Here is a 13,155-nt window from a genome sequence, read left to right on the forward strand (position 1 = left end):
ATTTAGGTGTTCAAATGTCGGGTGCATAGATACTCATGACTGTTACTCGCCCTTGCTGGATCTTGTTATCACCGCGCAGCACCTTCTTTGTCTTGCTACGACCTTTGCTTTAACTTCTGTTTGGTCTGACGTACGTGTTGCTACTTCAGGGGTGTTTTCTACTACCGTCTTCGTGGCTTGTCTTTCTCCAACTCTTCATGTTCAAGGTGTAGGTGTCTCGGGGTCTGGAGTGAGTCCCCCACAGGCAGCACAGAGGTGGGTCTTCTTTTATATCCATTCATTCCTCGATGTCTGTTGACTGGAGGATTTGGACCATTTACAGTTAAAGGAATTATTGATAAGAATTTATTGCCATTTTGTTGATCATTTTCTGGTTGTAGTTGTTCCTTATTTCTTTCATCTTCTCTTGCTCTATCTCCTGGTAACACTTTGTACAGAACTTTGTACAGCATTAGATTTGACTTTCCCTTTAATTTCTGTGTGTCTCTTGTACATTTGTTTTGCAGTTACTGTGAGGTTCCTATATAGGATCCTAAGGTCTCATGAAGTCTGAATACTTTCTAAAAGAACTTCATTTTTACTCAGCCCTTTGATGTTTTCTGTACACACCTTCATACTAGCTTTTTTACATCACTGCTTTCCACTCGTCACTACATATTTGCTGTTACTGATGAAATTTTTTCATTCATAATTTTGTCTGATTAAGGTATTTCCTTTTCCCCTTAAAATAAATATTAAAAGGACTTTTTAAAGCCAGTTTAATAGTGATCAGCTCCTTTAGGATCTGTGTTTCTGGTAAACTCTCTCTCCCCTTCAGTTCTGAAAGGTAAACTCATGGTGTAGAGGACTCTTGGTTCTAGTTTTTTCCCTTTATCACTTAGTATGTATCTTGTGCCTCCAGTGTGGCCTCTAGCCTTTGGGGTTTCCCTGTGTGTAACTAGGTTGCTTCTCCCTTGCTGCTTTGAAGATTCTGTCTTTGTATTTAACTTTCAACATTTTATTGTTTTGTTTCTTGCAGTAGCCCTCCGTGGATTCATCTCATCCGGAGCTCTCTGGGCTTCCTGAGCCCGGATGTTACAAGGGTCTCAGAGGAGAGAGGGAAAGGGGCAGAAAGCTCACTGAAGAGTAGCTCTAAACTTCCTCGTCCTTGGAATGCCCATGTTGTCTAGGAGATCCCTTAACCTGATTTTCTAAACGTCCTTTCTTTTTCCTGGTCAGATTGGGTGTTTCCCATTGCCCTGTCTTCCAGACAGTTGACCCATTCTTCTGCGTCCTCTCATCTGTTGACTCCCACTGTACTTTTCATTGGTTATTGGATTCCTTGGTTCTGATTGTTTCTTCTAGTTTCTCTTTGTCGAAGCTCCTCTACTCTCCTCTCTAGTCTGGTATGCATCTCTGCGACCATTACTTCGCTTGCTTCCATTCTAGTTGGTTCTTGAGGTGTTTATCGCCTTCTTTCATTGGGAGCATAGTCTTCTGTTTCCTCGTCTGGCTTGACTTTGTGTGTTCCCATCAGTTAGGCAGATGGCAAGTTCTCCCAAACTGGGTCTTAGGGGTGGTCATGCCCTGTGTAGACAGTGGGGCTGGCTGGCTGCAGTGTTGGCTGGAAAGTCTGGGACCCTCTGTGATGGGGCTGCCCAGTCACTGTGGACAAAGGCCGGGGCCATCCCAGCACACCTCACCCAGAGGGCGCCCAGGTGGTGCCGGAACAGCTTGGGGTAGCCTGGGCAATCTGTCCTGGGCTGTGCTGTGGCAAGTCACCTGCAGTGTGTGTGGGCTGGAGGGGGTCTGCCCCTCTGTCAACACGGTGACCACTGATTAAGGGTGTCCCCGTGTGTGTCAGACGGGTGAGCTAGGGCACAGTCACGCTGTGACTATGGACCGTGTTCCTGCCCTGCTGTCAGGGCCTCTCCCACCCACAGAGGATTCCAGCAGCTCCTCACCGTGTGCCAGACATTCTCAGGCTGGATCTTTCTTATACCAGTTGCTCTTTTAAACTGCTGCTGTTCCTCTGTGACCCCGTGTGTCTGGAGCTGCAACAGGCTGGGGGCCTGGGGCTTGCAGAGGCGGGGGCTGCTGTGGCCTGCGGACCCTGCCCTCTCTGCTGTCAAGGTGGAGGGAACCTAAACCATGGTCTCCCCAGCCTCCTGACACGGAGAGAGCTCCAGCAGGTGCCCCCTGGTGAGCAGGAGTCCAGGCCTGGTTTCTTTCCATTCCAGGTGACCTTTCAAACTACAGCGCTTTTCCTGCACCCCAGGGCAGAGGAATCTGCTTGTGGCCCCTCAGTACTGTCCCTCTCCACTGTGCTTCCCTGTGTTACCTGGTTCTGCACCCCATCCTCCCTCGGGTCTGGCTGCCGTGTCCAGTCCGCCCTCAGCTCCGTCGGGGGAGCTGCTCTGCACAGAGCAGTGTCCCTTGCAGACACGAGGTCAGCATCCTCGTCCATCACCATCATGGACGTAGCACAAGAGGGAAGAAAAAAGCCTTAACAAACACTTACTACCATCTCCCCCTTTAAGACCCTCAGTTACTGAAACGCTTTGGAACTTGGGAGACATTTGCCTTTAAAACAATTGTAGATGAAGTACATGACTTTTAACACAATTTTACAATTTTAAAATCTTAAGTATGAATATCTGTGAGTAGACTTTGAAGTTTTGATTCTCTATGTGATATAACATCTATTTCTATACTGCTTACTAGAAGAAAAAGTAATGCATTGAGTTTTCTAATAATTATAAATTCCTTTAGAAAACATAAAAAGCAACAGAGTAACTAATTAGGCTCTAGTAATAATTGGCAGTCATGGCTCTGAGACCTAAAAGAGCATCTGTTTTTGTAGAGTATCCCCTTCCGCCTCCTGTCAGCTTCATTGTCTCTAGGATTTAGGGAGGGAGCAGTTAATATTCACTCCAGTCTTTTAATAGGTATGTGAACAAAACTGAAAAAACTGAAAAATTGCATATAGAAGTTAAGATTGAGTTTGGTTAGGGTTTTTAAGCATAACATATAAGTTGTGTATGATTGCAGAGGTTAATTCAGTTGGGTCCAAATTAAGTGTTAATTCTCTGGAAAACAAAATTAAAAGCATACAATGACCTAAATGGAGAAAAAAGTAGGATGTGTACGGAGGAGTCCAGCAACACAATCAGAGCACGGAGAGTAAGTGGGTAGTGACAACGCAGAAGAAAATGGCCTGAAGGCTTCGCACACAGTTGGCCAGAAACCGAACGCAAATCAGGAACGTAGTGTTAGGGCCGATGCCGGTCTGTCTCCCATTGTTCACAAAGCAACATGACGTTACAAGACTCAGAATGATGGCTCCGTGGGATCGTACTTGATCTTTCCATCCTATTTTACTTACCTCACTTTACAAACGCCTTAATTAGAAAAACAGCTCTGGGGGCGCCTGGGTGGCTCAGTGGGTTAGGCCGCTGCCTTCGGCTCGGGTCATGATCTCAGGGTCCTGGGATCGAGTCCCATATCGGGCTCTCTGCTCAGCAGGGAGCCTGCTTCCCCCTCTCTCTCTCTGCCTGCCTCTCTCTCCATCTACTTGTGATCTCTCTCTGTCAAATAAATAAATAAAATCTTAAAAAAAAAAAAAAGAAAAAGAAAAGAAAAACAGCTCTGGCACGACAACTTTGTGCACGCATCAGAGAATGGCACAGAGAGCCCACTCTGCAGAGACCAGCTAGAGAACAGCACGAGGGACGAAACGAAGGAAGGAAGGAAACCCCAGGCTGCGTGTCGCGGCCCGCAGAAACAAAGCTGCAGTTGAGAAAAGCAATGAGAATCTAAAAGGTCCTGCCAGCTGAGAGGGGAGCCGCTGCCCCACACTCTATGTGAAGCGGGGGGCGGGGGGGGCACACCATGCACCTCCCCCATCTGCCTTCACAGTGCACAGGGGACCAGAGTCCAAGCATCAGAGCCAGCCTACTGCCCTCGGTGGGACTCGGGCTCCCAGCCCACGTCGTTTTCGGGGTCACACCAAGATCGTGGTGCCAGCACTATCCACACCAAGATGCCCCCGCTCTGCAGTCACCAAGTCACCCGTTGTCACACCAAGGGGGCAAAGGTGTGTAGTACGACCCCAGAACACGTCAGCACAGAGCCCTTGGAGACCGCTGCCCAGGAGCCCCTGCACCGAGCCTGCCAGGACCCCCTGGACTGTCTGTGCTGGCTCCTGCTGCCCCCTCAGGCAGCCCCAAGGTGAAGCACCACAGAACACCAAGCCCCTAGCCCTATCAAGTGAGTCACCCTGTCAGTGTGTGCCCTGAACAGGGAACCCGGGAACATCACAGCCTGTGCCAGCTTCACCTCCGGGTGCCACATGGACTCTGCCTGAGCTCAGCCTCCAGGAACAACCCCGGCTTGCAACCAGTTCAGTTTGAGCGGCCCTGACGGAGCTTCCCTCACAGAGGACCCCAGGACACCCCCAGCCCACATGCCACTTTGCCTTCAGCTGCTCTTCAGGATACCCTGCAGCCCCTGCTCCAAGGGCCCCACGACCCCAGCCCGTGCCCGACAAGGCTCCCACCCGACAAGGCTCCCACAAGCAGACACACTCACAATCCACTCTCAGACAGGCCTAGATGACTAAGTCTAGGCCCGCTCTCCTAAGTTCAGCTGTCGCCTAATTCAGAGACACACGGAAGGTCTGGCACAATGTGGAGATAGAAGATGATGTTCCAACGCAAAGGAAAAGACATAACCCCACAATGAGAAAGCAATGAAACCGAGGAAAACAATACATCTGATACGGGGTTTAAAGTAATGACCATAAAAAAACCCACCAGACTAAGTGGAGGCTCTCAGTGACAGCGTCGACAGAGACACCCTAGAGTGAAGCCACAGACCAGAAGACACAGAAGAAAGGATTGGTGATTTAGAAGGCAGGGTGAATGCTGAACAGTAAAAAGGAAAAAGTATTTTTAAAAATGAGGTTAGAGAACATCATGGACACATCCAGCAAACAAATGTTCATATTATAGGGGTCTCAGAGGAGAATAACATGACAAAGGGGCAGAAAACTGATGTACAGAAATAGTGATGGAAAACTTCCCTAACCTGGGGAGGGAAACAGACATTCAGGTCCAGGAAGCACAGAGAGATCAAAACAAGATGAACCTGAGGAGAACCACACTATAATACATCATAATTAATAGGGCAGAAAGTCGAATTCCTGATCTCAAAGGGAAGGCTGTCAGTTTTTCCTCATTGAGAAGGATATTACTTTTGAGATCAGGAACATGAGAAGGATGCCCACTCTCACCACTCTTGTTCAACATAGTATTAGAAGTCCTGGCAATAGCAATCAGACAACAAAAAGAAATAAAAGACATTCAGATTGGCAAAGAAGAAGTCAACTCTCTCTCCTTGCAGATGACATGATACTTATATGGAAAACCCAAAAGACTCCACCCCCAAACTACTAGAACTCATACAGCAATTCAGTAATGCGGCAGGATACTAAATCAATGTACAGAAATAGTGGCTTGCTTATACACCAACAATGAAAATACAGGAAGGGAAATTAGGGAGTCAATTCCATTTTCCTGTAGCACCAAACCCATAAGATACCTGGGAATAAACCCAACCAAAGAGGTAAAGGATCTGTACTCGAGGAACTACCCAACACTCATGAAAGAAATCGAAGAAGATGCAAAAAGATGGAAAAGCATTCCATGCTCATGCATCAGAACACTAAATGTTGTCAAAATGTCTGTACTTCCCAGAGCAATCTATACTTTCACTGCCCTCCCGACCAAAATTTCACCGGCATTTTTCAAAGTGCTGGAGCAAACAATCTTAAAATTTGTATGGAACCAGAAGAGACCCCGAATTGCCAAGGAAATGTTGAAAAAGAAAAACAGCTGGGGGCATCACGTTGCCGGATTTCAAGCTTTACTACAAAGCTGTGATCACCAAGACAGCTTGGCTGGCACAAAAACAGACACATATAGACCGGTAGAACAGAGTAGAGAGCCCAGATAGAGGCTCTATGGTCAAATAATCTTTGACAAAGCAGGAAGATTATCCAGTGAGAAAAAGACAGTCTCTTCAATAAATGGTGCTTGGAAAATTGGGACAGCTATGTACAGAAGAATGAAACTCAAACATTCTCTTACACCAGACAAAAAGGTAAACTCAAAATGGATAAAAGACCTCAACATGAGGCAGGAATCCGTCAGAATCCTAGAGGAGAACATAGGTAGTAACCTCTTCGACATCGGCCACCGCACCTTCTTTCAGGACATGTCTCCAAGGGCCAAGGAAACAAAAGCGCAAATGAACTTTTGGGATTTCATCAAGATCAAAGCTTCCGCACAGCAAAGGAAACAGTCAGCAAAACAAAGAGGCCCACAGAATGGGAGAAGATATTTGCAAGTGACACTACAGACAAAGGGCTGATATCGAAGATCTATAAAGAACTCCTCAAACTCAACACACACCAAACAGATAATCACGTCAAAAAATGGGCAGAAGACATGAACAGACACTTCTCCAAAGAAGACATAAAAATGGCTAAGAGACATGTGAAACAATGTCCATCATCATTAGCCATCAGGGAGATTCAAATCAAAACCACATTGAGACACCACCTTATACCAGTCAGAATGGCCAAAAATCAGCAAGACCGTAAACAACAAGTGTTGGAGGGGATATGGAGAAAGGGGAACCCTCTTACACTGTTGGTGGGAGTGCAAGTTGGTGCAGCCACTCTGGAAAACAGTGTGGAGATTCCTTACGAAATTAAAAATAGAGCTGCCCTATGACCCTACAATTGCACTACTGGGTATTTACCCCAAAGATACAGATGTAGTGAAAAGAAGGGCCATCTGTACCCCAGTGTTCATAGCAGCAATGGCCACGGTCGCCCGACTGTGGAAAAAACCAAGATGCCCTTCAGCAGATGAATGGATTAGGAAGATGTGGTCCATATATACAATGGAGTATTATGCTTCATCAGAAAGGATGAATACCCAACTTCTGTATCAAAATGGACAGACTGGAGGAGATTATGCTGAGTGAAATAAGTCAAGCAGAGAGTCAGTTATCATATGGTTTCACTTGCTTGTGGAGCATAAGGAATAACATGGAGGACATAGGGAGATGGAGAGAAGGGTTTCAGGGAAATCGGAGGGGAAGAGGAACCATGAGAGACTGTGGACTCTGAGAAACAAAGGGTTTTGGAGGCGATGGTGGTGGGTATTAAGGAGGGCACAGATTGCACAGTCCACTAGGGGTTATATGTAAACAGTGAATATTGGAACACTATCGAAAACTAATGATGTACTATGTGGTAACTACCATAATTAAAAATTTTAAAAAAAAGAAATGCTGAACACTATATCCTACACCTGATATTAATGTAATACTGTATGTTAACTATATTGTAATTAATATGATATCAAAATTTAGATAAAGGATACACAGGTAGTCCAAATTTTTTGGAATGCAGAAATAGAGGTTCTATGATGGAAATAGATGCCCACACCATCTACCTCAGGAAACAAGAAAAATTTCAAATGAATAACTTATTTTGCACCTAAAGGAGCTAGAGATAGAAGAAACAAAATCCAAAATCAGCCGAAGAAAGGAAATAATAAAAATTGAAGCAGGAATAGATGATATAGAAACTAAAAAACAAAGGAACAAAACAAAACAATCAAACAGATGAGTGAAATGAAAAGATGGTTCTTAGAAAGATTAACCAAATGTATTAATCTCTACGAGAGTCATAAAAAGAGAGGGAGATATAGAAGATGCAAGTTAATAAAATCACAAATGAGAGAGGAGAAATAACACCACCACAAAAAATATACAGTTATATGATAATATTGTGAAAATTTACACACCAACCAATCAGATAATCTGGACGAAATAGATAAATTGCTGGAAACACATAACCTACCAAAACTGAAACAGGAAAAAAGTGAAAATCTGAACAGACTGAGGACCAGCAAGAAATGGAGTCAGTTATCAGAAGAGTCCAAACAAGAGTCCAGGGCCAGGCAGTTTCAATGGTGAATTCCACTAAACATTTAAAGAAGAGGAGGAAAGATATCCCAATTCGTTCTGAGGCCAGTATCACACAGATACCAAAGCCAGACAACAATATTACAAAAAAGAGAGCTACAGGCCAGTATCTCTCATGACTGTGGATGCAGAAATCCTTAACAAGATATTAGCAAACCGAATCCAACACCACATCCTAGAAGTCATTCACCACAATCAAGTGGGATTTATGCCAGGGCTGCGAGGGTGGTTCAGTATTGCAGATCAATCGGAGTGACCCATCACATCAATAAGAGAAAGGTTATTAAAAAAAAAAAAAAAGTATTTCAGTAGGTGGAGAGAAAGCATTTGACAAAGGACAACATCCACTTGTGATAAAAACCCTCAACAAGGACACTCAGAGGGAACAGAGCTCCACATGATGAAGGCCTTGTATGAAAAATTGACTGTGCGCCTCATCCTCAACGGGGAGAAACTGGGAGCCTTCCTCAGGGTCAGCAGCAGGTCCACGACTTGCACTCTCACTACTGTTATTCGACCTAGAGCCAGCAGTTCTAGCCTCCAAAGTCAGCCAACAGAAAGGAGCAGAATGCACCCGGATGAGTAAGGAATCAGTCGAATCCTCCCGGTTTGCAGGTTCTGACACGATGCTGTATGTAGAAAACCCGCAAGACTCCACTGAAAGACTACTAGAGCAAGTCCACAGATTCGGTAAACTGCAGAGTACAAAATCAATACACAGAAATCCGTCGCATTTCATCAGGGACCACAACGAGACATCGCTGCACGCCTGACGGAATGGCTATGATCAAAACCCTAAGAAACAGCAAGTGTCAGTGGGGCTGTGGAGAAAGTCCCATGTGCTGTGGGTGGGCATGTCAGTGGCCACTGTGGGAGACAGTGTGGAGGCGCCTCAGAAATTACAAACACGGAACTCCCTTGTGACCGAGCAGTCGCACTACTGGGCATTTACCTAAAGAAAATGAAAGCACCAATGTGAGAAACATACACGCAGCCCCATGCTCTTCCAGAGGTGTGTGAACAGAGATGTTGTCTCTATAGACAATGGTGTCACTCAGCCCCGAAAAAGGATACGATCCTGCCAATTGTGACAACATGGGTGGACCTAGAGGGGTTCTGCTAGTTTAAATACGTCAGAGAGAGACACACGCCGAATGATCTCACGTAGATGTAGACTCTAACAAATCAAAGATACAAATGAACAAAACCCAGAAACAGATCCAGAAAACACAGAGAGCACATGGTGGGTTGCCGGAGGGCAGGGGCCTGGGGGAGTGGACAGGTTAGGGAATGACAGAAAGTGCAGCACAGGGAACAGAGTCAGGGATACTGTGATCGTGCTGTGTTGGGGACATGAGGTACTCGCGCTTGTGAGCACAACATGTGGTGGACACTTGTGCCCCTGCAGCCGTGTCACAGTGTTGGTAGAGAAGGCAAGCCCAGACCAGGTAGTTCCCAGCACTCTGGCCAGGGGGAGCCTCTAAGAACTGAGAGCAGGAGCTTGGTTTTCGGAGCTCAGCCTGGTTTTGGAGGATGGGTGGCCTACGCAGTGTCCAGTTGGTCCCACCAGGCCTGCGGGTGTGCTAGAGTAGCAGGGGGATCTCTGTTTTGCTGAAGAAAGAGCCACATCACCCATTCTGAGTAGTCCCACAGATTTTCACGGACCTGCACCCCACTCTTCCCTTAGAGCTGCCGTCTGATGGAGTGGTTTGGGAAGCCTGGCTGGAGGAGGTCGACTGTGGGAGGGGGCACCCTGTTCTGACATTGCACAGGAAGTCACTCAGCTTCTGTTCCGTGTTTCCAGTAAAAATGCTGCCTAAGTTTGTTGCCTCTGGAACCCCCAGGCCTAGACCCGCCCACAGGCACCACGGCAGACAGTTCTCATTCAGAATCCGTCCATCCCTAGGGAAACGAGGGTAACAGGTTCCACAAGCCACTCACAAAAACAATCTTTACGTGACACATGGTGATAATATTTTCATATCAAGGTATCAGAAGACCTATGCCTACAGCTCAGCTTTGTACGCACTCCGGTTTAAGAACAGTGACTATGAACACATTTCCTCTGTGACTTTTGTCCCCCAGACACTTAGGATGGAAGTGTGTCGTTAGCGTTATGTCACTGAAAACGATGAGCCCGGTATCTCTCCTGACGCGGTGTGCCGCCGACATTCTTGACCGAACAGCCCTGTTCAGAACACTCATTGCTGGCAAGTGGTTGTTTGCTGTTTCGAGAGATTTCATTTTTCTGGAGTTGCATTGCTAAATTGTGTCACTATTTTGTTCATTAAAACTCTGATTTCCTAATAGCTCCTTTTCTTAAAACAAAAACAAAACCCTGATGTGTTAGAATAAGTTAGTCGGACTCTGTGCGTAAACTAATGAGAAAAATGCAGCAGGGCCACCCCGCTGGCTCCAGTGGAAGAGCTGCCGCTCTTGACCTCAGGGTTGTGGGTTCGAGCCCCATGTTAGGTGTGCAGATTACTTAAAAATAAATCTTCAAGAAAAAAAGAAAAAGCTAATAAAACATACTTGCGAAATACATAGAACATAATCAACCTGTTATCTGGTATTTCATTTTGTTATTTTCTTTGGTTTGTGGCTGTGTGTTGTTGCGGGCTGCCGGCTCTGCCAGCCCTTCTCATATCAGAGAGCCTGCGCTCTCCTGCAAGTAGCCGTGGGACACAGGCTTTCGGCGTCATATTCGTACATGCCCGACTCTTCTTCCAGCTGGCCTGTGTCTGGCTGCTTGCTGCTCGCCAACCAGATCACCACGGCGAATGGTAATCTGAGTCTGGGTTTCTGAGTCTCCATTTGAAAATTCTAGAACGAGTCTAACTTCTCCTCTAAGTCTCACTTCAACTCCGAGAAGTAATCTATCAGTTGAATAAAATTATGTAAGTTCAGTAAACCCATTAATCCAAAATGTGAATTGGAAGTACTACGAACTGGTGATATTCTTCTTCAGCAAATCCATGCTTCTAAGCTCCAGTCACAGACTCCCCTGAGACCGAGCATGAGCAATCATTCGCCACACCCAGATTACAAACCCTGATACCGTTTCTCTTTAACGGATCATAGATCCTCAGAATGACTAACTTGATTATTGAGACAGGAAATGTACAAGACAACCTTGTAACACATACGAGAAAGCATGAAAGCTACTTAAGATGACTTGAGACATATAAAAATAAATAAATAAATAAGGTTCCTCAAAAAGTTGAAAATAGAGCTACCCTATGACCCAGCAATCGCCCTACTGGGTATTTACCCTAAAGATACAAATGTAGTGATCAAAGGGGCACATGCACCCGAATGTTTATAGCAGCAATGTCCACAACAGCCAAACTATGGAAAGGACCTAGATGTCCATCAACAGATGAATGGATAAAGAAGATGTGGTATATATACACAATGGAATACTATGCAGCCATCAAAAGAAACGAAATCTTGCCATTTGCAACGACGTGGATGGAACTAGAGGGTATGATGCTGAGCGAAATAAGTCAATCAGAGAAAGACAATGATCATATGATCTCCCTGATATGAGGAATTTGAGAGGCAGCGTGGGGGGTTGTGGGGGGCAAGGAAGGAAAAAATGAAACAAGTGGGATCAGGAGGGAGAAAAACCGTAAGAGACTCTTAGTCTCATAAAACAGAGTTGCTGGGGGGGTTGGGGGAGGAATAGGGTGGCTGGGTGATGGTCATTGGGAAGGGTATGTTCTATGGTGAGTGCTGTGAACTGTGTAAGACTAATGATTCAGAGACCTGTATCCCTGGGGCAAATAATACAGTACATGTTAATAAACATAATTTAAAAATAAATCAAGAAAAAGAAAACATTTAGAGATGAAGGGTTTGGATGTGTAGGATGGTCTTCACCATGCTCCCGATTCAAGTTTCAGGGACCATGAATGCTGCACAGCTGGCTGGCAGTTGATTCACCACAGCTGGACTGTGGGGTTAACTCGTTAGTTCTTATTTAAAAGATTTCAGAATTAACTACTCCTTCTTACCACTGGGGAGTGTTTAGTTCATCATTGTCTGTCTCTCTCTGCAGGGCGCATATGGGCCGTACTCCCCCGACGAGTGCATCTCTCTGCCCGTGTACACGAGCGCCGAGAGGGACCGCGTCGTAGCCAACATCGACGTCCCATGCGGTGGCAACCAAGACCAGTGGATTCAGTGTGGAGCGGCTTTGTTTCTGAAAAATCAGTAGAGTCTTAGGATAATAAAAGCTGTTTCAGCAAAAAGAAACATTTGCTACTTCAACTTTAAATCAACTTTTAATCAATGTTAAGTCTACATTTAAACTGTTAGTTCAAAAACTGTCCCGTGGTCGCCCACTGTGTGTTATTGATCTCACTGGGGTTTATTTTCATGGGTCATGACAGCACGTGCAACTTTAAAAGTAGTAATTCATAGGGTCCATGCTAAAATGCTGAAATCCCTTGAGAACATTAAGTATTTTTGTGAGGCAAGTTCATGTTTCCAGTAGCTCAAAAAATTTAATGTTGTACGTACGAGATTGAAAATATTATTATCTAAGGAATCAGTAATTAATTTTTGAGGCTATTTTTTGGTATTGTAACTTTATATCAATTAATAAAATATAAGACCATTAATTTTTTCAGTCATATATGGGTTTAGATTGGTGTTCTTTTTAAACACATAAATATATTCTGTTTTGGTTAAAATATGCAGCATCTCCAAGTCATCCGGAAGACATGGGGAATAACAGCATAGAAACCAGGGTAAGAATTTTACAGATGGAATCATTAAACAATGAGGGGTTATCATTTCTCATGTAGCTGACTTTTTTTTTTTTTACGATCTGTGTCCATGAAACAGTGAAATTCTACAATGGCTGGAAGCTTAAATAAATATATGTTGTGGTTTTGGAGTTTCTGAGCTATTGGAATTGGGTTCAGAAATCTTAACTACTTGCTCTCGTATTACCATTTTCACGGGTCTGATCAGGAGACCAAAAACCCAACCAGACCACCGCACTGACTGAAGTGGGGACGTTGAACAGGAGGGTACCCTAGGCTAGAAGAAAGAGTGGGAGAGCCCCATGACATATGCCGGGGCTGAGGGAGTCCCCGCGGCAGGCTG

General features: G+C 45.1%; 1 protein-coding gene across 5 annotated transcripts in view; it reads left to right on the plus strand.

Moving 5' to 3' along the window:
• The window catches only part of DYNC2H1 (dynein cytoplasmic 2 heavy chain 1), a 256,749-nt gene extending 243,813 nt beyond the window's left edge, over window positions 1–12,936 (plus strand). For all 5 annotated transcript variants that reach the window (XM_032358199.1, XM_032358201.1, XM_032358204.1 and 2 more), the window contains one exon: window positions 12,101–12,936. In XM_032358199.1, coding sequence (XP_032214090.1) covers window positions 12,101–12,259 — 159 coding nt within the window. In that variant the 3' untranslated portion in view covers window positions 12,260–12,936. The remainder of the gene's footprint in view (window positions 1–12,100) is intronic.
• Window positions 12,937–13,155: the final 219 nt, after the last annotated feature.

Source organism: Mustela erminea, chromosome 9, assembly GCF_009829155.1.
Source record: "Mustela erminea isolate mMusErm1 chromosome 9, mMusErm1.Pri, whole genome shotgun sequence".
NCBI lineage: Eukaryota > Metazoa > Chordata > Mammalia > Carnivora > Mustelidae > Mustela > Mustela erminea.